Source organism: Oenanthe melanoleuca, chromosome 19 (assembly GCF_029582105.1).
Source record: "Oenanthe melanoleuca isolate GR-GAL-2019-014 chromosome 19, OMel1.0, whole genome shotgun sequence".
NCBI lineage: Eukaryota > Metazoa > Chordata > Aves > Passeriformes > Muscicapidae > Oenanthe > Oenanthe melanoleuca.
The window spans coordinates 4,086,813-4,114,133 of NC_079352.1; the positions used below are offsets into that span (position 1 = coordinate 4,086,813).

At 52.8% G+C, this 27,321-nt stretch overlaps 3 protein-coding genes across 6 annotated transcripts in view; all 3 read left to right on the plus strand.

Annotated features, from left to right (window-relative positions):
* Nucleotides 1–3,835, plus strand: part of PHF12 (PHD finger protein 12) — a 32,176-nt gene extending 28,341 nt beyond the window's left edge. The window contains exons 13-15 of the mRNA XM_056506646.1: nt 48–130; nt 1,938–2,076; nt 2,664–3,835. Coding sequence (XP_056362621.1) covers nt 48–130; nt 1,938–2,076; nt 2,664–2,998 — 557 coding nt within the window. The 3' untranslated portion in view covers nt 2,999–3,835. The remainder of the gene's footprint in view (nt 1–47; nt 131–1,937; nt 2,077–2,663) is intronic.
* Nucleotides 3,836–3,931: 96 nt separating this feature from the next.
* DHRS13 (dehydrogenase/reductase 13) lies at nt 3,932–7,257 on the plus strand. The gene is made up of 5 exons (XM_056506647.1): nt 3,932–4,927; nt 5,005–5,123; nt 5,654–5,777; nt 5,855–6,166; nt 6,693–7,257. The coding sequence occupies exons 1-5, from the start codon at nt 4,750–4,752 to the stop codon at nt 7,031–7,033; spliced, it is 1,074 nt and encodes a 357-aa protein (XP_056362622.1). The 5' UTR covers nt 3,932–4,749; the 3' UTR covers nt 7,034–7,257.
* Nucleotides 7,258–7,523: 266 nt separating this feature from the next.
* Nucleotides 7,524–26,494, plus strand: FLOT2 (flotillin 2). Of its 4 annotated transcripts, none has more exons than XM_056506623.1 (11): nt 7,524–7,667; nt 14,593–14,674; nt 16,645–16,735; nt 22,357–22,480; nt 22,884–23,002; nt 23,415–23,528; nt 23,617–23,736; nt 24,119–24,333; nt 24,448–24,631; nt 24,782–24,931; nt 25,108–26,494. In XM_056506623.1, exons 1-11 carry the CDS (start codon nt 7,619–7,621, stop codon nt 25,159–25,161), a joined length of 1,302 nt encoding a protein of 433 aa, XP_056362598.1. In that variant the 5' UTR covers nt 7,524–7,618; the 3' UTR covers nt 25,162–26,494. The 4 variants fall into 4 exon arrangements, with proteins under 4 accessions (XP_056362598.1, XP_056362597.1, XP_056362599.1 ...); XM_056506622.1 differs by lacking the exon at nt 16,645–16,735 and adding an exon at nt 18,434–18,524 and having other exon boundaries at nt 7,533–7,667; XM_056506624.1 differs by lacking the exons at nt 7,524–7,667; nt 16,645–16,735 and adding exons at nt 10,494–10,733; nt 18,434–18,524.
* Nucleotides 26,495–27,321: the final 827 nt, after the last annotated feature.

Genomic DNA, 27,321 nt, shown 5'->3' on the forward strand with positions numbered 1-27,321 from the left:
TTTTCTTACAATACGAACTGAGCCTGTTTTGTCCTCCCCCATGACAGGAGCTGATATGGATGTGTGCCTTACAAGCTATGGTCACTGTAACTATGTGTCTGGCAAACATGCCTGCATATTCTATGATGAGGTGAGTGCCTGAGTGATTTTTTTCTTTTCATTATTATTTTGTTTTCTTTTTTTGGTGCGCATGGCAGTGGGAGCTGGAGATGCAGGCAGCAGGTTGTCTTTGTGTGGTGCTCCTTTTGTGGACTACAAAGTAAGAGCCAGGTTTTACTCCAGTGGAGGCTGTGTCAGCATTTTCTGTCAAACCTTCTTCTGAAGCACAGGGCTCTGCCAGCACAATTTCTCTTACTGCCTGTGGGCAAGGACTGTCCACAAGTCAGCACTGTCACTGCTGGTGTCTAGGGAAAGAAAAGGACATAGACATGGTCTGATACTTTTTGATCTGGATATGTTGTTAATAAAAGCTAAACTTCATGTGTCAACATCAAACCTCAGCTGGAACAAACCAGGGAACTGCTCTAAGTCCCTTGTATTCAAGTGTGATGAGGGAGCAAAGCATTCATAGCGTCTGCAGTTTTCTGTAAATTATTTATTTAGCTAAAACTTCAGTTAAGCTCGCAGCATAAATAGAAACCTACAGTTTCTACTTAGCTACAGCCCAGAGATTAGTTTGTTCTTGAAGTAAACAGACCAGCAGGCCTGCCAGTAACAGCACTGCTGGAGATGTCTCTTAGCATGGAAACAGTCTTTGAAGCAAGATTGAGTCTTTTATATCACCATTTGTCAACCAGCTCCGGAGGATCCAGGATTAACCCCCAGCCAGCTTTAGCCATTCCTCCAGTGCCCTACAAGCTACCAAACATACTCAGTAATGGGATCCTGACAGTAGATCTGTGTGGAAGCATCTCCTCACAGTGATCAGACATAAATCAGGCTCCAGGCACTGATCTTTGACCCTCTAGTGTGTCTGCTATGGCTGTGGTCACTGGAGAGGGAGAATTCTGCTTCCTGGAGCTCTCTCTGCAGGTTCCCCTTCTGCACTCTAGCAGGTTACTTCAAAACCTACTCTCATGTGCATGTGGAGTTTTTGTAACTTGATTAAAGCCTTCTAGTCCCTGAGGGACAAGATCTTGAGCTCTCAGATGATTTCTGTGAGCTAACCTGAAATCTTCTCTGCTCTGGCAACATCCTCCACAAAGCTCAGCTGAGCGTGACGCCGCTTGTGTAACGCTGCGTGTCACAGTAATGTCTGCTGGCATTTCAGTGTCTGCACAAGGCTGTGAATCCCAGACTGCCCCTGTCCTGAGGCTGCTGCAGCACGTGGCATCCCTCTTGCCCTCTTGTGCCTGCTTTCCAAAGCTCATCTCTTCCTGCTAGGCACAGGTCTCAAGCCAAGTTTACATCAGGTGCACCTGTAAAATGCTTGCTTTTGTGAGCATCTGCTTGAATATCCTGTTTCCAAAAGATGTGTTGGTTCAAGTGCAGTAGGTAAAACCCACTTCCCTTTGGCCATCCTTCTCTGCCAGAAAGCAGCTCCTGGAAGGCTGGTTGTTCTGTGAGCAGGGGGATTGGGTTGGTGGTCTCTGAAGCTGGAGGATGTTTACCAGTTCTTATTTGACCACTATTGGCAACAGGAAGAAGTTGTGTTTCAGTGCTCCAAAGAGGTGTGTATGAGCAGAAGCACTTCTGGCTGACAGAGTTAGCTTGCATATTAGGAAAAAATGCTTCCCTGTGAGGGTGGTGAGGCCCTGGCACAGGCTGCCCCAACCAGTGTTCAAGGCCAGGTTGAATGGGGCTTGGAGGAACCTGGTCTAGTGGAAGGTGTCCCTGCCTATGCAGGGGGTGGAGCAAGATGGTCCTTAAGGTCCCTTCCAACCCAAACCATTCTATGACTTCATGTCTTGATTCCCTGCTCTTGCATTTCTTTTCAGAATACGAAGCATTATGAGCTGTTGAACTACAGTGAGCATGGGACGACCGTGGACAATGTTCTGTATTCGTGTGACTTCTCGGAGAAGATGACACCCACTCCTCCCAGCAGTATTGTTGCCAAAGTGCAGAGTGTGATAAGTGAGTGTTGTACCACCACCACAGGGAGTTCATTGAGAGGGGGCAGGAGCAGGTGGAAACCAATTCCTTGTTGATGCCCATTGTTCTGCACTGGCTGGTGCAAAAAGGGGAGCCTTGCCACAGCCCTCAGCTGGGGTTACACAAGACCTTCCTCTGCAGCCTGAGGAGTTCTGTGCTCTGACCTAAATCCTACCCCAGCCTCCAGTACAGGAGTTACCAAGCTCCAGGTCTCAGTGAGCAGCCAGTTTGGAGCAGGCCTGAGGCATTTCCCCATGCATGTCCTCCCTTCTCAGGCTGTGAGAAGATCTGGGCTGTGCTGCAGGCATTCTGTCCCTGCATCGCTCACTCCTGCTCTCCACCTGATCAGCTTCCTCTTTTTGGGCTGCCAAAATAGATATGTAAATGCCTCAACCTCTCCAGGGCTGTGAGGAGATTCCCATTTCCCTTTGATCAGCTGCTCACTGCAGACTGAAATCCCTCATGGCTGAAGGATTTTACCCATGAGGCACCTCAGCAGTAACCCTGTTGATGAAAACAAGCTGCTGCTGACCTGCCCAAACCTTACAGTTTTTTTTATTCTTTTCCAGAACGACATAAAAGCAGAAAACAGGAAGAGGAGGCGCATGAAGAGGCTGCTGTGATGAACTCCCAGGCACAAGGGCAGCATCGAAAACCCTGTAACTGCAAAGCCAGCAGCTCCAGTTTGATCGGGGGCAGCGGGGCTGGCTGGGAGGGCACGGCCCTGCTCCACCATGGCAGTTACATCAAGCTGGGCTGCCTGCAGTTCGTTTTCAGCATCACCGAATTTGCGACCAAACAGCCCAAGGGGGACACTGCCTTAGTACAAGATATGGACTTGGAGGAGAAGCTTTCTCTGAAACCCCACCAGGTGCCCGTGCTGCGGTCCAACTCAGTTCCCTAGGAATTTTTAGGAAGAGAGCTTTTTGGAGTAAGGAAAACGCCCTCAGACTCTTTACAATGCAAAAATGTACAAACCGAGGTGGGATTTTTCTGTGTCGGCCCAGAGACTGTTCACACGCCGTTTGCATGAAATGAAGAACGTTTAACTTTTTTTAATTTTTCTTTTTTGCTCAAGTTTTAGGGGCATTTGCACATATATTTGTACTATACATTTCATTTTAAAAGGAAAACTGCAGTGAGAGCAGGACGCGTCAGAGCGAGGGGTGACCGCTGTCTGACTCGAGGACTCTCTCTGACAGATAGTTCCCATGCAGTTGTAAAATAATCAGAAACTTGTTCTATTTTGTGCCAGTGACAATAGTTTTATATTAAAAGAGAAATACAGTTTTCATACAGCAAATCTATACAATATCATTGTTTTATTTAATGTAAAGAAGCGCTCTTCTTCCCACAGTTATTTTTCCCATCCCTCCCTGCTATGGTTGCACTACAAGTAGCTACTGTGTATTATGGGCAGTGAGAAATGAGTTCTTTTCCTGGTGTCCATCCTATTTTTTATTTCAAATAAGGAAAAGTGTTGGATTCTGTGTAAATACATCAGTGATGGCATTTTTCAATGTTTTAAAGCTGTGTACAGTGCTACATGTGGTATGACGTTCCTCAAATTGTCTATTGTAGCAGATCCTTTGTCGTAACCTGTCTGTCTCTTTTGTTTCTCTGCCACCTCCCCGCAGCAGAACAGCTAGTTCCACTGTACATAGTAATTGTAACGTTTTAGACTTTACAGAAACTTTCCTGTATTCTGTATATAAAAAAAAATACTTCACATTCTGTTTTCTCGATTGTCTGTCTTCACTTGTGTCACCACAACCTGGAGCTTCCCCAGAGTGTCTGACTGCAGAGGAGCCTGAGCTGGGAGTCAAGGCTAGGGTGGGATGGAGGGACCCTGGTGTCCTGCCTGGGATGTGGGAGGATTCTGAGGGTGAGGACTGGAAGGTGATTGAATCATGGAATTGGTTGAGGAAGGAGCGACTCTTGAAGGTCATCAAGTCCCTGCAATGTGCTGGGACACCTTCAACTCAGTGTGGCCCAACCTCACCTCAGATGTTTCCAGGGATGGGGCACATCCAGTTCTGGGCTCCTCAGGACAGAAGAGACATAGCCTGAAAGTGTCCTGGAAGATCAGGCGGCTGGCACACCTCACTTACGAGGGAGAGCTGAGGGAGCTGGGCCTGTTCAGCCTGCAGAAGAGCAGCCTGAGGAGGAGATCTAATTCTCAAATACATCAATGGGAACGGGATGTGAGAGCAGATGGGATGGAGCCAGGCTCTTCTCAGGGGTGCTGAGCAATAGAACGAGAGGCAAGGGCAGAAACAGGAGCAAGGGAAGTTACACCTGAACATGAGAAAGAACTACTTTACCATGCACCGGAACAGGCTGCCCCAAAAGGTGGGAGATCCCTGGAGATATTCAGCTATCCAGGCGCAGTTCTCAGTGCTCTAGAGGACACTGCTTGAGCAGGGGGCTGGACTAGATGACCTCCCATTCCCACCATTTCTGTGATCTCCCACCCCTCGGGGCAGCACATTGATCGGGGGGCAGCGCTGCCCGCACTCACCTCTCTCTGTCTCTGCTCCCACCGCCGCACGAACCCAGCTCTCCCGTCTCCTGCAGCCGCGCAGACCTTGCCCCGTCCGCCCGCCCGTCCGTCGGTCCGTCCCGCCGGGGCGGGGATGCCGGAGCGGGGCGGGGATGCGGGGCGGGGCTGCCCGGGCCGGGGCTGCCCGGAGCGGCGGCGGCGGGATGGGCTGGGTGCTGCTTGTTGTGGGGGTGCTGCTGGCGCTGTACACGCTGCTCCGGTACGGGCTGAGCGGCGCCCCGCGGCCCCGCTGCCGCCCCGAGCTGCGCGGCCGCACCGCCATCGTCACCGGTGAGCGACCGGCGGGGAGCCGGGACGGGCCCCGGAGCGGCCTTTGCCCCCGCTCACCCCCGCGCTCCGATCCGCAGGGGGAAGCAGCGGCATCGGCGCGGCCACGGCGCTGGAGCTCGCCCGCTGCGGGGCCCGCGTTATCCTGGCGACCCGCAGCGCCCGGCGGGGAGAGGCCGCCGCCAGCCGCATCCGCAGGGTGAGCGCCGGGAGCCCCCGGGAACCCCCGGCATTCCCACCCACGGGACATCCCCAAACCCTATGGCACCCCCAGGGCACCCAATGGGCAACTCCAGGACACTCCCGGGATACCCCCAGTGTACCCCCGTGGGACATCCTTGGGTATCACATGCACACCCCCAGATACCTCCATGGGCACGTTGAGGACGCTGCCTCAGCAGCCCAGGGTGCCCATAAAACACCCCAGGACATCCCTGAGCACCCCCAGGACACCATGCAAGACACACAACAGGACATCTCTAAGCATCACATGATTAACCCCCAAAAATCCCCCATGGGTTCATCCCAGGAACAACCCTTCAGCCACCCCCATAGGAACATCCCCAGGCAACCCGAGATACTCCAAGGTGGGGCACACTGTACCCCCTGCAGCCTCCCATGCTGGGGGTCCCAGCACAATGTAGCCCTTGATCCAGTCCCCAGAACATCCCCCTGCCCGTGGCAGGCTCCAGCCCCCTGGCCCTGGCCCAGTCCCTGTTGCACCCACAGGAGACAGGGAACAACGAGGTGCAGTTCATGCACCTGGACCTGGCCAGCCTGCGCTCAGTGAGAGCCTTTGCCAGCACCTTCCTGCGCCAGGAGCCCAGGCTGCACATCCTCATCAACAACGCGGGTGAGTGCCTGGACCCCAAATCCCCTCCGCACTCCCGGGGCACCGCCACAAGCTGCCATTGCCTCCTCACTCCGCAGGGGTGAGCGCCGGGGGCACGACAGAGGATGGCTTCAGCCTGCCCTTCCAGGTGAACCACCTGGGCCATTTCCTGCTGACCCAGCTGCTGCTGGAGCGGCTTCGGAGCTGCGCTCCCAGCCGGGTGGTCATCGTGGCCTCCAGTGCCCACTGCGCCGGCCGCCTGCGCCCCGAGTCGCTGGGCCGGCCGCCCTCGGGGCTGTTCTCCACCTTCCAGGACTACTGTGACAGCAAACTGGCCAACGTGCTGCACGCCCGCGAGCTGGCCACGCGCGAGCAGGGCACGCAGGTCACCTGCTACGCCGTGCACCCAGGTAGGGCCCAGCTCACCCCGGTGCCTGTGTGTGATCTGCTCACCTGCGTGTCCTGTGGTGTCCCTCTGTGGGGGTGGGCTCCTGCTCTGCAGCCTTTTCACAGGGAATTCCTGCACGGGGAGCATCTCTCCCTTGCACGGTGTGGCCCTTTGCATGTGTCCCTTTATATGGTGTGTCCCTGTGCACAGTGTCCGTTTTCATGGTGTGCCCCTTATCTTGGCATGTCCCTTTGCACCTTGTCCCCTTGCATTGTGTTCCTTGATACGTGTTCCTTTTACAGCCTCCCTTGGCACAACATATCTCTTTATACAGCGTGTCCTGTTTCATGTGTCCCTTCACAGCCCTCCTCGCATGGGACACACTCACACACCCCCCCAGCCTTGCACTGCCAGGACAAGCGTGGCAGTGCCTGGGGACAATCACAGCTCTGCTGCCCATGCTGAGGCCACCCTGGCCATGTCCCTTTTGTGCCCATCCACTGGACACACAGAGGAACAGACACCTCACACGTCCCAATCTCCCACAGGGTTCGTCAACACCTCGCTGTTCCGGCACGCGCCGTTGTGGCTGAAGCTGCTGCTGCTGCCCCTGGCCTGGCTGCTGTTCCTGGACGCGTCCGAGGGCGCGCAGGTGGTGCTGGACTGTGCCACGCAGGACGGCCTCGAGCCCCTCAGCGGCCGCTACCTCACCGACTGCGGGCCCCGGCTGCCGTGGCCAGCGGGGCGCGATGACCGCCTGGCACGGGCGCTCTGGGAGGGCAGCGAGCGCCTGGTGGGGCTGGGGGCGGCGGGGGGACACCGGGAGGGACACCGGGAGGGACACCGGGAGGGACACCGGGAGGGACTCGCTGCTCCCACAGCACAATAAAGGTGATGGTGGTGACGAGGGAGCGCGGGGGGTGCTGTGTGGGTGTGGAATGGGGCTGAGCGAGGGGCACCGGCCCTTGCACACCCAGCACGTGCAGCAGAGCTGGGAGGGTGACAGTGAGCGAGTGTGCAAGGGGATGTGTGTGCAGAGCAGCACATCTGGCTCTGCACACACACTGCAGGACTCACACCCATGCAGTGTCACACACACACACACCCCTTGCACACCCATCAGTCTCACACACACACACACACACACACACCCCTTACACACATCATCACACACACACACACACACACACACACACACACACCTTGCACACCCATCAGTCTCACACTCACGACCCTCCCTTGCACACCGCGCATGCGCACGCCCCCATGTTCCCGCGCACGCGGCACCCAACATGGCGGCGCCCACAGCCAGGCCCCGCCCTGGGGTGTGTCACCGACCTCCCCAAGATGGCGGCATCCCCGGCCCCGCCCCGGGGGTGTGTCACCGACCTCCCCAAGATGGCGGCACCCGCGGGCCGCGCCCCCGCCGTGCGAGGCGCGGGGGATTGTGGGGGCGGTCGACGGCGGGGCCGTCATGGGGAACTGCCACACGGTGGGGCCCAACGAGGCGCTGGTGGTGTCAGGTACGGCCGGGACAGAGGGGCTGTGGGGAGACACGGAGGGCACTCTGAGGGAACGGGGGTCCTGGCTGTGAGGGGGCTGTCAGGGTGTCCCTGTCATGGTAGGACGCTGAGGGATTGGGGAGGGGTCTCTAATGTGGTGTGTTAGGAGGGGGCTTTGGGCGTCCTGCCTGAGAGGGAGTTCTCGGCGATTTGAGGAGTCTCGATCACTGGGGGGCCCTGAGGGAGCTGCAGAGGGGGGGTCTCTGTGATGGGGGAGAGAAATCGGAGGGTCCTGGCTGTGAGGGGACTCTCAGGGGCTTGAGGAGTCCCTATCAGGGGGCACACTGTCATGGAGAGAACCTGTGGGAATTTGGGGGGGTCTCTGTGATGGGATGTGCAAGGAGGGGGGAATCGAGGAGTCCTGGCTGTGAGGGCACTCCGAGGGTTTCTAGGAGGGATTCCTGTCCCAGGAGGGCCCTGAGTGATTTGGGAATAGACGAGGAGATGCTGTAATGGAGCTGAGGCTCCGGGTGGGGTCCCAGCGGCGCAGAGCGGTGGGCGAGGCCCGGCGGCAGCTGCAGCACCTGCGATTTCAGCTGCTGATTTCAGGTGATGTCAGGCAGTGGCACCAGCAAAACTCTGTGTCCCTGCCAACAGGCTTTGGCTGGGATTGCCGGGAAGCCGTCCTGTTCCCGGCCACAGGTTGGATTTGCCAGGGAAGGGGAGCTGGGTGTGAGCATCCCCCTGCAGCAGAGCGCTGCAGTGCTCATCTTAATCCTTCACATCCTGCAGCTTCCTCACCAGCACATCACCTGGACTGCTGGCACTGGATGCAGGTGATGCCTGCTGGACATGTGGAATATCACCAGCAGCTCACTGAGGTCACTGAGGTTGGGGTTAAACAAACCAGCAGTGAAATCCCCATGTCTGATTCAACCTGTAGCTGCTTCAATGTTGCTGAGGCTCCAGGCTGCACTTTGGCATGGACCAGGCTTATTTCATTAATTAATTCATTATTGTTAGGTGAATTAATTATTGTTAGGTGATGTGAGGGCTGGGAGCTTCGCTCTGTCACAGGCTGAGGTCAGCTGCAAGGTAATGAACACCTTGAAAATACATATGAGCATCAAGGATGTGCCTCCAGTCACAGTTCTGCCTGGCTTGCAACTATGTTATTGTGGTTTTGGAGTCACAGCCTCCAGCAAGCTGTGGCTGATCTGTTATCAGTTCATCTCTCTGGATGACAGACCTGTTATGGGAATTCCTGAGGAGATGCCAGGAACAGGCTGCAGTTCTGTAAACAAATATGCCCACTCTGGTGGTGGCTTCTGAGGAGTTACAAACCTCACCCAGGAGCTGCCCAGAGCAGCAGTATTCCTTGCAGTTTTCCTGGTCTGCAGTTCCCAGTGGGATCCAGAGCTTGATGTTGTGCTTCCCTCCAAAGAAACCCCTGTCAAAACTGGCACTGCTTGTTGAAATGCCACATTCATGGGAAGATTGGGAAGCTGTGCTCCAGGTGTGCTGGGATTCCCTTTAGTCCCAGGAGCTTGGGTTTGCTTCTGTTCAGCTCTGGAGTTTACAAAACACAGCTTGTAGGATGAGCCAGCAGGAATTTGTGGCATCTGCTTGCAGTTCCAGGCGTGGTGCTTTTCCACAGCCAGGAGTGGCGAGCCCAGGACGCTCCTCGCAGTGCAGCTGCGTTTTGGGAAGGGGGCAGAGATCAGCCTGGGTTCTGCCAGCTGGGATGGGGTTTGGAGCTGCCAGCAGACTGGTTTTCCTCAGCTGCTGCCCAGTGTAGTCTGCAGGTACTTGCTGGATCCTGAGGGCACCGTGTGGGAGCTCTGCAGGGCCCTGCAGCTCCTCTGTGCCCATGTGCAGGGCGACTGCCAGGGCATTAGTGAGAGGGTGTAGCTACAAGCCGTTGAAATTCCAGGAACTTGAGCCATGTCCCTCCGGGAAAAAGCAAGGAGGATCTCCTGAGCCAGCACTAATTTGTGTGATACTAAGTTGGATTTAGGGAGAGAGGAAAAGAGAAGGAGAAACTAATAATAATTACCAATAAGCCAAAATAATATTAAATAAATTTTAGTTAAATTAATTTAAATAAACCAAATATTATTAGAGGCGGGCTTTTGGCTTGCAGTCTTGAATTGTCATGTGGTAGTTATTTGAAAGACTTCACTTTGTGGGAGGGTTTTCTTTATTTTCTTTTCTCAGCCTGTGTGTGCCCCTTGGCCTTTGGTCCTGGGCCTCCCTTGGCATGTAGGTTTTTCTGAGGAGGATTTTTCACTTTCTTTGAGACACTCGAGATCCTCCAGTGCTCAAGAAGCAGCCAGCTGTGCCTTGGGGAAGTGGAGCTTTGTAGCCTTATTTGGGAAGCTGCTTCCCAGGCACAGCTCAGCACTCGGCTGGCACTGCTGTCCTTCCCCTGCTGAGCAACATCAACCTCCTTCTAAGAAACTGCACTGCTGATCCATCCATAGGTGAATTGTGGAGCCCAGGATTTGTAAGGATGCCCCACAGAGCCTTGAGTCTCCCCAAATGGTGGGTCTGACTTTCCTGGGAGACTCCTTGGTGCAAGGTGTGAGGAGGCTTTGGCAGGCGCCTGGCACTGAGCACAACTGAAGCTGGTAGAGTTTGCAGGGAGGTACACAAAGTACCTGTTCATCCTGATACCTGAATGTTCCCACCAGCCAAACAGGCTGTGAAATGCTGGGTTTGGGTTTCAGCCTGGTTAAATGCAGCTTTTCGGGCTAAAAGTCAATCTGCTGGTTTTGAAACACAGTGCTACAATATTTCTGCATTGTCACAATAAGGAAATCTGTATTTATAGTAGCCACTTCATCTAACAGTTACCAAACAGTTGCCTAAATCTCTGTAGTTGAAGCTGTTTCTGTTCATATTACTTTTCTAAGTTGAGAGCCTGAAATAAAGATTTCATGAGGCTCTTGCAGCCCTTCCTGCAAGAGACCTACAGTCCACAGTGCAAAAGGAACTGGTTTCTCAGATATTATGAAATGTATATGAAACTGCCTGGAAGACCATTGCCTGGAAACCTGACAGTAGCTCACTGTTCAGCTGAAAGAAGTAAGTTCCTTGTTCTGGCTTGGATAATGGAATCGAGAATGTGCTTATTGAATTTGCAGACTGAGCTGGGAATGGGTTTGAGAGCTTTGAAGTGCTGGATCAGGATCAAAACTAACTCTGGAGATTGACCCAATGGGCTGAACAAAACCCAGTGCAGTTCAGGAAGTCGAAATGTAGAAGTTTCATTTAGGTGAGAAGAGTCTATTGCATGAAAATAGGACGAGAAGGTCCAGGCCATGTCCTGTGGAAAGATGTGGTGGGCAGCAAGAGCCACCTGAATCCTCACACTGATGGTGTAATTCCAGTTCTTTAGCCTCCAAAGAAGTAGGAGTTTGTGGGAAGGAGCAAGCAGCTTCAGCTGGATCTCATGAGGTTTTGCCCTGTGTCCATACAGTTCATACAGTTCAAACTTTTCCAGGCTTGTGGTTGGGGTGTTCCACCTCTTGCACCAGGCAAGCTGTGCAGGAGACTTGCAGTGGCACTCATGGTCATCTGCCAGGTTTAACTGAGTGCTCCTGCAGATTCAAGTTTGCCATTTTGGCAAAGCTCTTTCCCCACAGCTGGTTTCTCACTGCTTGTGATGCTCAGGGGTTGCTGAGTGCAGCATTGCAGCTGGTCTCAGGTCATGAGTGCTCAAAAGGGCCCTTACACAGCTCATCTGGGATCTTTCCTTCTCAGGAGGTGCTTCTTCACCTTTTTGAATGTGGTGGGGCTCAAGGTTTCCCTTGTCATGTGCTTGTTAAATCTACAGGACTTGCAAATTACTCTTTGGAAAGCCTGTTAGAAGGAGGTGGACAATAACCTCAGACCTTTCCTTTTGGTTTCCAGAAGGAATTTTGAGGTAGTATCTCAGTGATTTTGTTGTGTAGCTTCATTGTTGTTTGTCTTCTCTGAGTTGCTGTTTACGAGATGAGTTATGAAATGTTTTTAAACTCTCTCTATGGCATTGTTACTCATTAAGTAATTTTCATATAGATTACATCCAGAACAAGATAGCCAGTGTAATCTGCTTTCATCTGCTGCAGTGACTATCAGAGGCTTTTATGGATTCAACTCAGAACCCTGCATCTTTTTAAATTAAGTTTTGTTAATCTTGTACCATTTCTGCATGTGAGCAAAGCCTAATTTATACACACAGCAAGGCCTAAGAACCAGACACTGACTTTGGTCTGGGCCCTGCTTTAGGATGTGATTTTCTTCATGTATGGTTTTGCCTTCCTCTGTCTCTGCATTATATTTTGTCAGTAACTGTTTCCAATTGTCAACTTTCTCCTGATCTGTCTGTATTCAGCAGCTTGTTTACCCTGACCTGTTATTGGAGCTCACCACTTCCTGCCAGAAAGGTAACTCAGTGCCTGAGTTACCTGGGAGAGCAAACAACACACAGCTTGTTCAGACCATCCCAGCTTTGATGTTTTGAGCCCTGTGTCCCCAGAAATGTTGAGGCTCAAGTTCTTCCTTGCTCACTTCCTGCATCTGCTGAGCGCTCCTTTTATCCACCAACTCCCAAGCGATTAATCTTATTTCATAACAAAAAAACCACAAACAAACAGACAACGTGCTTTCTCCTGGCTCTGGGAATTCTTGCTTGAACATGGGACCCCTTGACTGGGAAGATGCCAAGCTGGCTGGCAGCTCCCTGGCTATGAATCCTCCATTTGTGGCCCTGCACACTGCCCCGGAAGAGGCACGGTGGCTGTTTGTGGAAGCGACTGTGAGACCCAGTCTGCTGGAACAGTGGGCGTATTATAGCTGGAAAAGGCAATTTCTCTGCCAAATCTCATTGTGCAAGAGGGTTTATTCTTTAGCCTTGCTTTATTGGTTCCTTTTTCACTTGCTGCCTGAGAATTGAGAAAGAGGCAGCAGGACTGCCATGGAAAATGAGCCCTCAGCTCCTCAGCCTTACCAGGACGGAGCTCTGCTGCGCTCAGACGTCCAGCATGTGTGAAAGCAACTGGCTGGCATCCCACTCCTCCTTAATGTGTTAGTTTTCCTTGTTTTTTTTAGGCTTTGGACAGTTTTGACATATAATCTAGCTCAGTAGACCATGCTCTGCAGCTGTGTTGTGTAGCACCAGGAAGCAAATGTGGAGCTCGTTTTGTGTGTGATACTAAATAAAGTATTTCCTTGCGTTTCCTGCAGATTGGAACATCTGTGTGGAAAGGCACTTTCCTGTAACAATGGTGGGTTTCGGGTGCAGAGCTTTCTCAGGATATTATTAAGAAAAAATTAACTGAAGTTCAGTAGAGACCACATAGACCCTGGGAAATAAAATACCTTTCCATGTGGTGCTGCTTTTCTGAGTGCCAGGAACACCTCCCTTCCTGTTCTTGGAAAACAAGGGCCTGGCTGAAAGGCTGAGCTAACCAGGCTGACGCCCTCCAAGAAATGTTAAAGGCATTGTGGTTACTGCAGGATGTTGTATCATCAGCTTCTGTAACACTTGCCTGGCTGAAATAGCCTTCCAGCTACGGGAAAAAGCTATCCAAGGGCTGGCTCAGAGGTGACAGGAAAATATTCCTCTAGGAGATCTGAAAAAGTAAAACCTTTTCCTGTTTGTGTTTAATTCTTACTGAAACACAAGGTGAAGAATTGTAGATGGGGCAGTTCTACAATTGTAGATTGTAGATAGAAGCTGGTTTGTCAACCATTGCGTGGAAGGCAGCGAAGCAGGCAGTGTGTGAGCAGTGTCTGGAAGCAGACATTGTTTGGAAGTAGGCAGGAGATGGCTAAATGATGGGGGATTGGAGGAAGAGGAGGAGCAAGAAGAGGAGGAGGAGGAGAACAAGGAGGACAGAGTCCCCTCCTGCAGTCGGAGAGCCCTGCAGGCACACTGGCTTCTGCTTTTTCGTTTTGACCTATAGTAGCAAACAATGCTGGTCATTTCTCTTGAAAGGGCTGCTGGCTTCATCCTTCTCCCTTTCTCCTTCCACAGCCCAAAGCTCCCACAGCCACTGAGTTTTCTGTGTTCCTGCTCTCCCTCTGTGCCGGCTCTCTTGCCTGCATGGATCGGTTCCCAGAGCTGGAACTGTCTGTTGCTCTGTTTGTACAGCACTCGCCTTGCTGAGGCCCTCGGGCACTGCTGGAGTAAAAGTGATTATGGAGAGCAGCTGAGAGAGGGAATTCTGGCTCGATCTGCCTGAGAGTCAGCATCTCCCAGCCCTGGTCTGAGCTGGGGAGCTGCAGAGTTCCTCCCTTCCCAGCCATGAATACCAGGGCTGATCACTGGCAGGGTGCTCTCTTAAAGACAGCAGGTGTCTTGTTCCTCAAATCAAAGTTATGAAAATCCAGACAGCATCTTCCAGCTTCACCAGGATCAAATCTTAAATGTGTCAAAAGAGTTCTGAAGGCTTCCTGAATCTTGGGCACATCCAACTCTGATGGGCCATCAAAGCATCAGACACTGTGCTACTTGCACAAGCCAGAACTAGGAGGTATTTTTTGGGAGCTCAAGGGTTCTTCCCTCAGCCAGTACTGACTTGAGAGCTTCTGTGGGAATTTAAGGGTGGTGTGAAGGAAAGGAGGTAGATTTCTTATGTGGCTTTCCATAACAGTTAATGTCAGTTTAAGATACTTATATTGATTCCTGTTGCTAAAAGGACTTAACAAAACTAAAATAAAGGCCTGTTTTGAGATACAGTGCCTTTCTGTGTGTTACTGTTAGTCATAGTGAATTATACAAATACTATTTTCCAACTTTGTAAGACAATTCCAAGAAAGGTTGCTTTGGGAAAACTGCCATGTGAAGCCCATGGAGAGGAGGAAGAGTATGAACTCCTCTCCTTGTAAGTTAATCCCTGTCTAAGAGCATGTGCATGTGTGTAATGCTGATGTCTCTGTGCTCTCTGCTGTGCTGCAGGTGGCTGCTGTGGCTCTGATGAGAAGCAATATGTATATGGAGGCTGGGCCTGGGCTTGGTGGTGCATTACTGACACCCAAAGGTAAGGAGACCTTGGTTATTTGTGGGCTTTTGGAGTAGGAATTTGGCAAAATCATCCCAGTGGGGCTGTCAGCAGTATCTTTAGGCACACTGGATCAGCAGGCACTGTGTATGAAACCAGGGATGAGCATCAGGAGCTCTTTGCTGGCTGTTGGCACGGGGACAGCTGGGTGCCACAGTGCAAAAGACACACACAAAAAAAGAAATCACATGCTTTCAGCTGGAGTGCTTTTCAAACAGCCTCTATGTCCACAAGAGGAGCCAAGCTCTGCCCAGTATGGCCCAACCCCTCACCCAGTAACAAACCAGTTTGTGGCCTGCAGTGCACCAGTGCCCCCGTCTGCTCCTCAAGTCTCTCTTTGTAAAGATCTGCTGACTGCTATCACCTTGGGAGCACACTGTTCTGAGTTAAAACCACGGGATTTTCTTTCTCTCCCTTTCCTCAGTCGTGGATTTTGCTTGCTGCTGCTTACAGTCTGGTCTCTGAGCTGACATGCTGTGGTAGTGCTGCTGTCCTGCTAATACTGCTCTTTGTCTCTAGGATCTGTAAGAATGCTCCCTCCCAATACATCCCTCATGCTCACTGATACAGGTTTCCTCCATCTGTGTAAAAAAAAAAAAATAACAGGGAAAAGGATAAAGACGTGACTTTTGAGTTTTACACTGAGTGATGGCCAGAGGTTGTAGTTAACCCTTACAGCCTCTTCCAGCCTCTTTTCCTTGTACCTGTGTTGCCACCAAACAACAGCAAAGTGAGCATGTGGCTGCCCTCACTCTGCACATGATGGGAGGTAGGAGAGGAAGGAAAAGCCCAGCTTGCAGGCTCAGTGTTTGATCCAGACAAGCTTCATTCCTAAATTTTTTTGAGACATATTCTTGGGAGAACTGTTATTTGAACAAATGGTTCTTGCTTCTCCTTGTCTTCTGTGAGAAGTGCAAAGAACAGTGCAGGACCTTGACCTGCCCAGTGCAGAATATCAGATACATTTGGGAGGCTGATTTATTAAGTTAAGGTTAGGCTGAATCCAGGGCCAAGAACTGGATTGTTATATGATACAAGTCTGGGCATTATTTAGCAAATGGGACTCTTGACAGGAACTCCAGCATCCAAACAAATATTCTACTTTAAAATCCATACTGTGGGATGTGGGGCTTAATTCTCCTTTCTCAAATGCCATGAGTTGTGCCCCAGATGGAGCCCACTGCATTAACATGAAGAGTGAGACAGATTTCCTTCTCTGAAATTAGGACATTTTTTCTGGAACTGCCAGTGCTGCGAGCAAGAGAGACAGGAGCAATTGTGTTACTGTCAGCGGCATCCCGCCAGGTAGCATTAACCTGGGAACAAAAGGAACAGTGAGAACTGGCAGGGTGCTGGGCATTTATCCTGCTGCAACCTTGAGCACTGGGGAAAAACAAGGGGAAAAACGCTGTCCCTGTTTAGGAGTCAGAAATAAAAGCAGTGAGAGAGACAGTGTGGTCTCATATGCCTCTGGGGAAGCCAAATGGTGTTAATTCAGCTTCCCAGGACAGCACTTGGAAGCAGCTTCTCTCCTCAATGCCTTAGCCAGGGGTGGGTAGCCAGGTCCCTGGTGTTTTCATTTATCTGTCCTGTCTTAAATACTGACATAGAAGCATCTAAATTATGACCAAAAGGAATTTTTCTGTGTGAAAGATTGCTTCAACAGAGAACTCCAGCTGGCACCAGGATGGCACAGTTTCATGTGCAGGGTGGGGACGAGCCCCCAGCCTGTTTTATCCTCATTAAAAGAAACTGCTGGATGCTGTAAACTCCCTCCCATGACCAGGGAAGCTGATTACAGAACCCTGGGAGCAGGCAGTGGGAGAAAGGCAAACTGAACAGGGAAAAGCTGAAACCTGAAAGTCTCGTCTGTCCTTTGCAAGGAGTGTCTTACTCTCTGTTAACTGCTCTGTGTATTTGCTGTCCTACCCTTACTCCTCCCTGCTCAGAGTGTCTTTGGAGGTTTTGACCATCCTCTGTCGCTGCGAGAATGTTGAGACGTCGGAGGGGGTCCCACTGTACGTAACAGGGGTTGCACAGGTAATAATCCTCCAGCTTCCTAACACACTGTCTAACTGTTTATTCCTCTGTTTTGGGCAGCAGCAGCAGCAGCAGGATAAAATTTAATGGTTTTTCTAACAGGACAGCTGAAATCTCCATACTCTCCTCTCCTTCCCCTTCTCCAGCACTTGCCCTGTGGCACTCCACAGTTAATAGGTAATGCAGACAGGTACATTCCTGGCAAATTCCAAATTCAGCATTGCTGTGCCTAGCATTTGCTCCTGCTGTAACCCTTTCCTTGCCAGCACTGTCTCCACTGTGGGCTTGGGGGAGAGCAGAAGGACATCTGCTTTTGTGTGGAGATACAAGCAGGCCAGGTTGGATTCTGTACAGGGTTTGGGACAGGTGGGAAGGCAGGTTTTGTGCCATTTCAAAATTGCAACTGTACCTGGCTCTGCAGTGTTGGCTATGGATTCCCACTCAGCCCTTTTACTCCACATGGAGACACTGCCCATTTTGGATGTTGTCACCTTTGAAAATACAGCACAGAGACTTCAGATGAATTGCAGCACACAGGACTGGAATTATGAACCAGTAATGACTAAATATCCCTGTGAAGAGAACAAAGCAGCACAGTTTGGAAATTCCAAATCTAGATTAGGCCTTCAGAAGGCTGAAATCCTGCAGTATCTGATTAAAACTGTGAACACATGGCAAAAAATGCCTGTGCATGTCCTGGACAGTGGGATGTGTTTTATCAGCTCCCAGTTTGCGTGCCAGTTTAATTAGGACAGTGGCCAAGGCAGGCATGAACTTGCAGGGATAGGTTTCAACACTTCCAGCCAATCCTGGAGCAACTCAGCGTGCTTGCAGCAGCCCAGGGCAGCCCCTTCATGGTTCAGATGTTTGACCTGATGTTCACTGACACAAACTCCCTGCCCCTGGCACCCTGTCCTGACTCCCAATGTCTTTGCAGCTTGTTATGGCTGACACAGGAGCCAGGCTTGGCTTCCTGGAACAGAACCTGCCACAGCCAAAGATGTCCCTTGTTTTACCAAACTGTGACCTGCAGATTGCTGGGACTGACCAAAGTACCTCGAGCCCACCTGGGGTGACTGAGAAAGTTCTGGAAGGTGCAGGATGGTTCCTGGGTGCCTGGTGCTCTACAGGTGTAGCCATAAAGAGCTGGAGACTCATTTCCATTTTTAGGTCACAGGACACTGGAAAAATAGAGGGAGAGGTGAACCAGATCAGAGGGTAGGTCTGTGGTTTGGCTAACCCAGGGCTTCTTCAGCATCAGTGTCAGGTTCTGCCAAGCTCGTCTGAGGTGGGTGGGAGCATCCCAGTTCTGTGCTGTGCTTTTAAACCAGTGACACCACCCTGTGCTGCCATGGCATTGGGCAGCCATGAGCCTCTGACAGAGGGCCCTTTGGGGTCCCAATGCTGCAGCTTCTGGCTCCTCACTAACCCAGCAGGAGGGAAAGGACCATGGGTTAATTTCCAGTCTGGATTGCAGCCTTTGCTGATAAATTGCCTTTAAGCATTATCTGAAAATCTATTTCTTGGCTACAATGCCTTGTCTGTCTCCAATCACAGATGTGGTCCCTTGGCTGCATTCTGTGCCTGCCTTGCATTACCTGTGATGAGTGCAGCAGGTTGCCTGGGGCAGGAGATGCAAAGGGAAGAGCTGAGTGTGTGTAACTTGGAAACGTGCAAATATTTTACGTTTTTTGGCAGGATTTCCCTAGAGATAATGACGTTACAGCCCAGGTGTGAGGACGTAGAGACGGCGGAGGGGGTAGCTATAACTGTCACAGGTGTGGCACAGGTACAGTAACTCCAAAACATCATTTCAGGAATGCATGTCTCTAACTTCCATCTGGTTTTCCCTCTAAGAGGTTGCTGTTGTCCAGGGAAAGAAGCCAGCTGCTCTGGAATAAATCTTTGTACCAAACCACATTGTCCTTGTTGGTACAAACACGCTCCAGCATGTTCCATGTGGTGAAACGGGTTGTGACTTCTCCTTCTCCCCCCAAAATCATTTTTTTCTGGTGTCTCATTTATCCACGTGGCAAATGAGGTGTGTGAGGGTGATTTGATGTGTTTGTGGAATGCTGATGTGCTGTGGTGCCCTTGGAACTGTGTGTGACCCCACAGGGCTGACCCATAACCTCCTGAGTTGATATTGAGCATTATATTCCTTTGGATTGTTACTGTTAGCACATGGGCTTGTAATTCTTCATGGTGAGTTAAAGCTTAAAAAAAAAAATTTAGTCCCTCCAGGCACTAAAACTGGCGTGTAAAATTTTTGGCTGGAATTGAATTTTGATTCTCTACAGCTTTCTTCAAATGTAAGAACCTGCTTTTGCTGCTTGTGGCAGCACACCAAAACCCTGCACTTCTTGGAGTCTGAGCTCTGCTGTCCTGGTACAGTCTGTCCTTGGGGCCAGGTCCTGTCCTGGGGGAGGATGCTGGGAGGGAAATGTTAGTTTTTGAGGGAATTTGGCTCATCAAATAGGCAGCTGGATGCTGTGATTGAAAATTGCTCCTGACAGCTCATTCTGCGATTTGGATGTACAAACCAAGAGTGGCTCTCAGTGCACACAGGGCTGTGGTCACTGTGTGTCCCAGGTGTGTCCAGGTGTGTTGTCACATTCCCTGTGGGGAGCTCTGGAGCCAAGGGAAGCTGCTGAGTGATGCAGTGATGTGACCAAAATCCTTCATGGACCCAGCACCCTTGGTTTCTATTTTTCACTACTTTATATCCATCTTTCACTTTGTTTCCAGTTCTTTATATCCATTTAGCTGCTAAGGTGTCACATAACCCCAGTGGTCTTTGCATGGTTGGCAAAAATGTGTGCACCTATGTCTCCCCTCACACTCTTTTCCTAAATCTGTAGGCTTTTCCTTCTGTATTGGGTGTTTCTCTGAAGCCAGCCTTCCCTTTTGTCCTAGTTTTGGGAAATCCTTCCTGCAAAATGGTCTGGTAGCAGAGGGCTGGATCACTAGGTGCCTTGATTTAAAAATGCAGACCCCAGTTCATCTCATTCATGTTATTCTCTTTTCCCAGTGTTCATTTTTTCCACTGGGAGATAATTTTAAAGCTGGGATCCAAGGAATTGCCACACAGTAAACAGTGTCAAGGCTGTTGGGGATGTGCATGGCAGAGGTTACCTTAATTCTGCAGAAGCACTTTTTGAGGCAAACATTTTTCTGTTAAGGACCTGAGGGAAAAAAAAAAAAAAAAAAAAAAAAAAAAAAAAGAAGGAAAAGACCCCAAGCAAATTATTCCTAGAGAAACAGCTTTAAAAGTGTTTGCTGCAATGATAGAAGTGCTTAATGTGCATAAGGATGCTGTTCTTTTCTTGAGGAGGGATGTAATGAGTGCTCACCGGTAGCTTCCTTCCCATGTTGGCTGGGTGCTGGGATGTGCTGGGATGCTGCTGCTTTGGGCTCTGTATCCTTCTGTAGCATTTTCCTGAGCCTCCAGCTAATTGGATTCTCTGTGCCCACCCCTCACTGGGAGTGCAGCTGGCTGGGGCAGGGTGTGGCAGCATGGATCCTGCACACGGGGTTGCTGGATGGAGGCTCTCTGATTCCCTGCCAGCCGAGGGCTCTCCCTCTGCTGGGAATGACATTTGAGTGTCGCAGTGCCCTGCCTGAAACCCTGCAAAACACGCTGAGCACAAATTGCTCAACTCTGGTCTCTTTTGTGCAGCCTTTGCTTTGGAGGCTGGGATCTGTATTCCATGCAGAGCCAGGCTCCCGTGGGCTGGCCAGGGCTCACCAGTGGAGGCTGGCTGGCTTTATCCAGAAGCTGAATCATTCCTTGCTCCTAAGTACCACAGGGATTCTCCTAATGAACATCCTGCCCCACAGCTCCCAGGGTGGGGATTGTTTGGAGAGGTGGAATTGCTGGCAGATGCTCACCATAAATGTGGCTGCTGAGTCTAATTGCTTTTGATACTTACAAAAATCTCCTGGTTGCTGTGAGAGGAGCCTTGTGCCCTGCTCACACTCCTGGGTGCAGCTCCAGAGCAGCTCTCCCAACTCCCCCTTGTGTGGGAAGAGCACACTGCTGGCCTGGGGTGTAGGGACAAGAAACCACTGTGGAATTTGCCCCAAAGGATCCCAAGGGGCTTTGGGGACAATGCAGAAAAGGACTGCCACACTTGCCTGAGGTTGTTTGACATTTTGACTGGGAGACCCAGTCTGGGAAGCAGCAGTAGGAAACAGGCTCAGCCTGAGTTGGTGTTTCTTCACATTATGAGAGGCAGAGTTGTGGCAGATTAAGTTTTGGCCAGCTCACTCTGTCTAGCATGGTCCACCTCCTGTCTCCTTAGAAGATGACAGTCAGTCCCAGTTGTCCTGCTCTCTGGCCGTGCCTGGGCCAGGTACTGCTGTTTTTGCCTGTGTGGGCTGTCAGACAAGATTCTCAAGAAAGAGTTGTGTTTCTTTTGCAGCTGAAAGTGCTAGAAGGTATCAGGATGAGGTCTGTAGGCTGTGAATCCCTCAATAGTGTGCACTGGGACCCTCGGAGGGCCCCTGTGCAGCATCTGTGCTTTGGAAATCTCTGAACAAGGTCCAGCCAAAGCCCTTGGGGCAGGACTCAGGGTGCCACCAGCTCCCTGTGGGACAGCAGGCACTGCCCAGCCCAGCTGTGTCCATGAGAGGGTGCTGTAGGATCCAGAATGCTGTGTGGCTGCTGTGGACCTGCTCCTTCTCTGCTGCTGCCAGGCACAGAATGTCCCTGTGCCTTGTCAGCCTTTGCCTGAGCCCTCAGACTGGACAGGGCTACCAGGAGCTGTCATCTTGGTGGGTTGCAGCTCCTCATAGCTGAGTGCTGTAGAGCACAGATCTCCACTGCCTAACACACCCCACAGGGATCTTTGCCTTTAAAAAGCAGCCCTGTGACCAGCAGGACCATGCTAAGACCCTGGCTTGGCTAGAATGAGGGCACTTTTATGCCTGGCTCTGGCATAAAGGAGGTGAAAACATTGCTGGGGTGGCTGTGTCCCAGCTCTGGGGATTGTCACCAGACTGACCATTTGGAGCAGAACAGCCAAGTCCTGACCATGACACATTGGGGTCATTGCAAAGGATATCTGGGAGCTAGTTACAGTGGCCTTATTGTCTCATCTCTCCTTCCAGGGAATACTGAATGGAACCCCTGTTCTCAAGCTGCTCCTTGGGCATGTCAGACTCTTTCTCATTCTCTGCCTTTTCAGGGTCAGAAAAATTAATTCTAGTGAAAGAGGAGGAAGAGGAAGGTAACAAAATGGATTTTAGCCAGGGGTGGTAGTACCCAACTTTCTTCTGACTGTGGTGTTGGTGCAGTGGCTGAACTGCTATTTCAGGGGTTTTTATAGGGTTTCTGTGAGTTGGGACTGGTAGGGCCAGGCTCTGTCCCCACTGCTGAGCACCTCCACACTGAGCTGCTGTTGGTTTGGACAGCAGCACAGGGAGCAGGGGCTCTCTGGCTGGTCCAGTGGCCTGGCTCAGCATGGTGACAGCCAGTGTGGACCCTTGGAGCATTGGTAGCACAGGGGCCTGGCAGCCTGGTGGTGGTACTGCTGCTTCTGCTGCTGCTGCTGCTGTTGGGTGCCTGCACCTCCTGGACAGGCACCTTCAGTCCCTTTGGTTCTGTCTCCTGTCTCTAGGTGAAGATAATGACTGAGAAGGAGCTCCTGGCTGTGGCCTGTGAGCAGTTCTTGGGGAAGAACGTGCAGGATGTGAAGAACGTGGTCCTGCAGACGCTGGAGGGACACCTGCGCTCCATCCTGGGTATGGAGGGGCTCATCCCTGGGGACACCAGTGGCTTTGTCCCTGATCAGCTGGCTGGGCCCAGCAGTACCACTGCCACCATGCAGCCACAGGGACCTTCCTCTGCCTGCAGAGGTGGCATCTCCCCTCCTGCAGCTCCCTCTGCGTGGCTGGGCCTTGTGATAAATGAGTTTTCGGTGCCTGCAGTGAGAGATGTCTGAGTCCTCAAGGCCCACAGGTAGCACATGTGGGTGGTGGCTACACTTGTGAGACAGATGTTGCTGCCGCTACTGTGACAGAGGATTACACCCTTGTGCCCAGGCCCGAAGAGATTAGGGACAACAAGGTTGTTGTTGATACTAGACACACATTTTTGTTTGTTACCCATTCCAAATAAAGTGTTTCACCTTCCCCCCCTCTGCAGGTACCCTGACAGTGGAGCAGATCTACCAGGACAGGGACCAGTTTGCCAAGCTGGTGCGGGAGGTGGCAGCTCCCGACGTGGGTCGCATGGGGATCGAGATCCTGAGTTTCACCATCAAGGTATGCCCAGCTGTTGGGCACTGCACTCTAGCTGAGCTGTAGGAGCAGCAGGAGAGAGCCTGTCCCTGACCCCCTGCTGCAGCTGAAAGGCTTGGGCTGACAGCCTGTCCCAGCCCTCCGGGAGTTTCCATGACAGCCGCCACAGCATGTCCTGTATCCAGGCAGCTGGGCCAAGAGCACCCGGCTAGCTGCCTCTGTAAACAGGCTCGTGGAGAGAGCTGGCTGATAACCCAGCCTCCTGGGAGTGAGGGAAGATGTCGGGATGGCCTTCATCTCCTTGCCCTCCCTGTTTGTTTGGAGCAGCTGACATGACGTGTTCTGACCCTGGCCTGACCGCACTGAGCTTCAATGGGAAAAGGAGCAAGATGGAGTCACTCATTTGAAGTGGTTATGACTTATCTCCCCTCCCCAGGATGTCTATGATAAAGTGGATTACCTGAGCTCCCTGGGGAAGACTCAGATTGCAGCTGTGCAAAGGGATGCAGACATTGGAGTGGCAGAAGCCGAGCGGGATGCTGGCATTCGGGTGAGTCTGGAGACTGGGCTTCCCTGGATCTGTCTCTGCTGCTCCAACTGCACACACTGAAGCTCTGTTCTGTGTTTCCTCTCTGCAGGAAGCAGAGTGCAAGAAAGAAATGCTGGATGTCAAGTTCATGGCAGATACCAAAATAGCAGATTCCAAACGGGCTTTTGAGTTGCAGAAAGCTGCCTTTACTGAGGAGGTCAACATTAAGGTAAGAGCATCCCACAGCCCACTGCTGTTTCCTGGTGTTGGTGGCTCTGGGACTTGTCAGCTTCCTCTTCCTGCATCTGTTAGGAGAGCTGGAGATGGAGAACCCAGGTCTGTGTGTCACTGTGAGCTCCTTGCAGCAGATTCCTCTCCTGTTTGCAGCAGTTCAGTGGGACTTGGAGAAGAGGAAAGGATGGGGGGGGGCTGAACCTGGAGTGGTTGGGCTTAAGTACTGTGGAAAGAGCAGCACTGAAAATTGGGATGTCACCACTGGAAAAGGTTCAATAGAAAAGGTTCAATAGCAGGAGTTGTGTCTGGTTTTGGGGTCCTTATGTCTGCATAGAGTTCATGGCCCAGACCCCTCCCCTCCTCTCCCCCCTGTGCAGACTGCAGAGGCCCAGCTGGCCTACGAGCTGCAGAGCGCCCGGGAGCAGCAGAAGATCCGTCAGGAGGAGATTGAAATCGAGGTGGTGGAGCGCAAGAAGCAGATCGAGGTGGAGGAGAAGGAGGTGGCCCGGATGGAGAAGGAGCTGATGGCCACCGTGAAGCAGCCGGCCGAGGCCGAGGCCTATCGCATCCAGCAGATCGCCGAGGGCGAGAAGTGAGTGAGCCCTGCCCTGGGCTGGGCAGCTGGGAGCACAGCGCTGCCCTGAGCCCCAGCTCCTGGGCTGCTGCAGGGATCCAGGCTGCTGCAGGGCTGCCTTTCCCTTTCCAGGGTGAAGCAAATCCTCCTTGCTCAGGCAGAGGCAGAAAAGATCCGCAAGATTGGAGAGGCCGAGGCTTTTGTGATAGAGGCCGTTGGGATGGCAGAGGCTGAGGGGTTGAAGCTGAAAGCAGAAGCACTCCAGAAGTATGGAGAAGCTGCCCAGCTGGCTCTAGTGCTGGATGCACTCCCTGAGGTGAGGAGGGGGCAGCTTTCCCCTGCTCCTGTGGGCTGGGGGAGTTCCCAGACTGGGATGGGTCTCCTGGGGGCACAGCAAGGCCCTGTAGGGACCTTTCCCAGTGAGCTGCTGAGCAGTTTCTTGACTCTGCTCACCCTGCTTCCCCAGATTGCTGCCAAAGTGTCTGCTCCCCTCTCCAAAGTGGAGGAGATCGTTATTCTCAACGGAGAGAAAGGCAGCACCATGTCTGATGTGAACCGTCTCCTGGCTGAGGTCCCCGCCTCTGTGCGTGCCATCACTGGTGTGGATCTCACAAAGGTGAGCTGGGCACTGGCAGTTGGCAATGCCAGCTGCTCCTAGGGCACAGGGATTTGCCTGGAAGCTTTCAGCCTCCAGGGAGCCTCTCCTTCCCCAGCCCTGACCAGCACAGAGTGCAGGCAGCACCCTGCCTCTCCTTCTACAGCCCTAACGACTTCTCTCTTCCTTTCCTGCAGCTTCCTCTGTTCCAGAAAGCCACCAGAGCCTCTGTTCCTGAGGCCAAGGAATGAGGTTGCCAACCCAAAGCTAGTGAAGATCACTCCCTGTTATGCACTCAGACATCAACTGCCTTTGACACACGGGAATTCCTTTTATATCAAAGACAATCCGAGTTTCGTTTGTAACTGGTGCCTTATTTTGTAGGGCCAGAAAGATGCATGTCCTGTCTGCTGCTCTTTTTATTCCAAGGCTGAGAGAGGATTTATTTTCTAATTAACTTTGTGTTGTCTCAGGCCAATCCCATCCCCAGTTATGACTGGCAGCTTGTCTGGTGTTGCAGTCCCAGTGCCTTGCTGTTCTCTGCCCTGGGGTGAACACCTGGGACTTGGAGCAGAGGCTTGGGATGGGGAGTTTTAGGAGAAGAACCCTTCCCTGGGCTCCTTACCCTCTCTCAGTGACCCTCTTGGGCCTTGTCCCAGCCCTGCCTCTGCCCACAGCTGTCCCTGTGGCTGGTTCTCCCTGTCCCTGTGTCCCCCCAGGGCCCCCACAGTGCCAGCCCTGCCCAGGCTGGGTGGGTGGCAGTCAACCCCCCAGGAAGGTGACAATCCAGCACTAGCAGTGGGTGCTGCCCTCTCCCATGCTGGCTCCCCTTGGGGAATTTTCCTCATAGGATCTGGAGCAGGGAGACCTCCAGGAGCCAGAGGGGGCCCAGGTCAGCCCTGGGGAGATCTCACCACCACAAATACCAAAAAGTAGCACTGTGCCAAAGCCACCCATCCCCTGAGAGGGCAGTGAAGCCACTGTGGCTGCTGTCCCCAGGTGCTGTGGCACTTCCTGACCCCACAACGACTCAAGCAGAGGGGTGGTCAGAGGTGGGTGGGGGACCAGCAGGACACTGAGGTGGGGACAGGCTCCTCTAGCACAGCCTGTACAGCTGCCCCTGCCTCCCTCCCTCCCTCCCTCCCTCCCCCTGCCTCTTACGGCCAGTGACTTTGCTGCCTTGTGACAGTGTGAAAGATTGTCCCCCGTGTGTGCCCGTCCTCCCCACAGTGCCACCGGAGCCCTGTGCTGTCCCGTGCCCTTTCCCTGCCTGTCTCAATGCCTGTGTTCAGCGTGACTGGCACAGCCAGACCCGTGTGTGAAGCCAGCCTGACACTGCTGGAGTGGTGGCGTTTGGGGGTCCTGCAGCCGCAGCTCAGTGTCCCCACCCCATGGGTGCCATAGGGCGGGTGCAGGTCCCTCCAGCAGTGCCCCATGGCGGGTGGTGGGTGCTGCGGGCCCCCCCGTGCCCTCCCTGCGTTATCAGCCCCGGGCTGGCGTGGCCGGGCCGGGCCGGGCTCTATCTGCATGTGCCTGCGCCCGCCGCCCCGCTGCAGTGAGATAATAAACCCTTGTCACCTCCTGCCTGCGCTCCGTCTCGTCCCTCAGCCCGTCTGTCCCGCCCAGCTCCGCTGCGGGCATGTCCAGCCCTGGCTCGGGCTGGCCCGGGGCTGCTGGCCCTGCTGTTCCCGCTGGGATGGGGGAACAGGGGATGCGAGGAGCTGAGGTTCCAGCTCACGCTGCTCCTGCAAAGCTCCTGGCAGCTGGTGGCTTCCCCACGGTCACTGTGTCCCCATGGGTTCTGTGCTCTCCGTGGGGGTAGAGCCTTGTCCTGCTGGCACAGGGATGAGTGTGGAGTTGGGAGGCACCGAGTGAACTCCCCTGAACGGGCTGTGTTATCCCAGGGGGTGACCACAGCAGGGACACCCCAAAAAGTGGCACCCTGGGGTCTGGAGAAGGCACTGTCATAGGCAGCCAGGCTGGTGGCAGCAGCTCATGTCCCCCTGCCGTGCCACCAGAGCCCTGTCCCAGCCCCACACGCCCTTCCTTGTGCTGGGGGACAGCAGGGTGGTTCTGGGGGTACCTGTCCTGCTCAGGGTCACCCTGCAGGCAGGACCAGGGACAGCCAGCATGGGGCTGGCATGGGGGGCTTTGCTGCACTGCCTTCCCTGGGGAAAATGATTTCTTTGTGCTCTCTAGATCCTCCATGACCCCCCAAACCCAGGGCAGGACAACAGGTCCCGTCTGTGTGTCCTGCAGGGTGGCCCTGCAGATAGAAAGGGTGGGGACAGCTCTGCAGCTCCCAGTGCCTCCTTATCTGGAGCCAGACACGCTCCCTGGGGCAGCAGGGCTGCTGGGGGGCTGTGGGACACGGGGGTCTCCTGTGGCACCTGGGGGTGGCATCAGCCTGG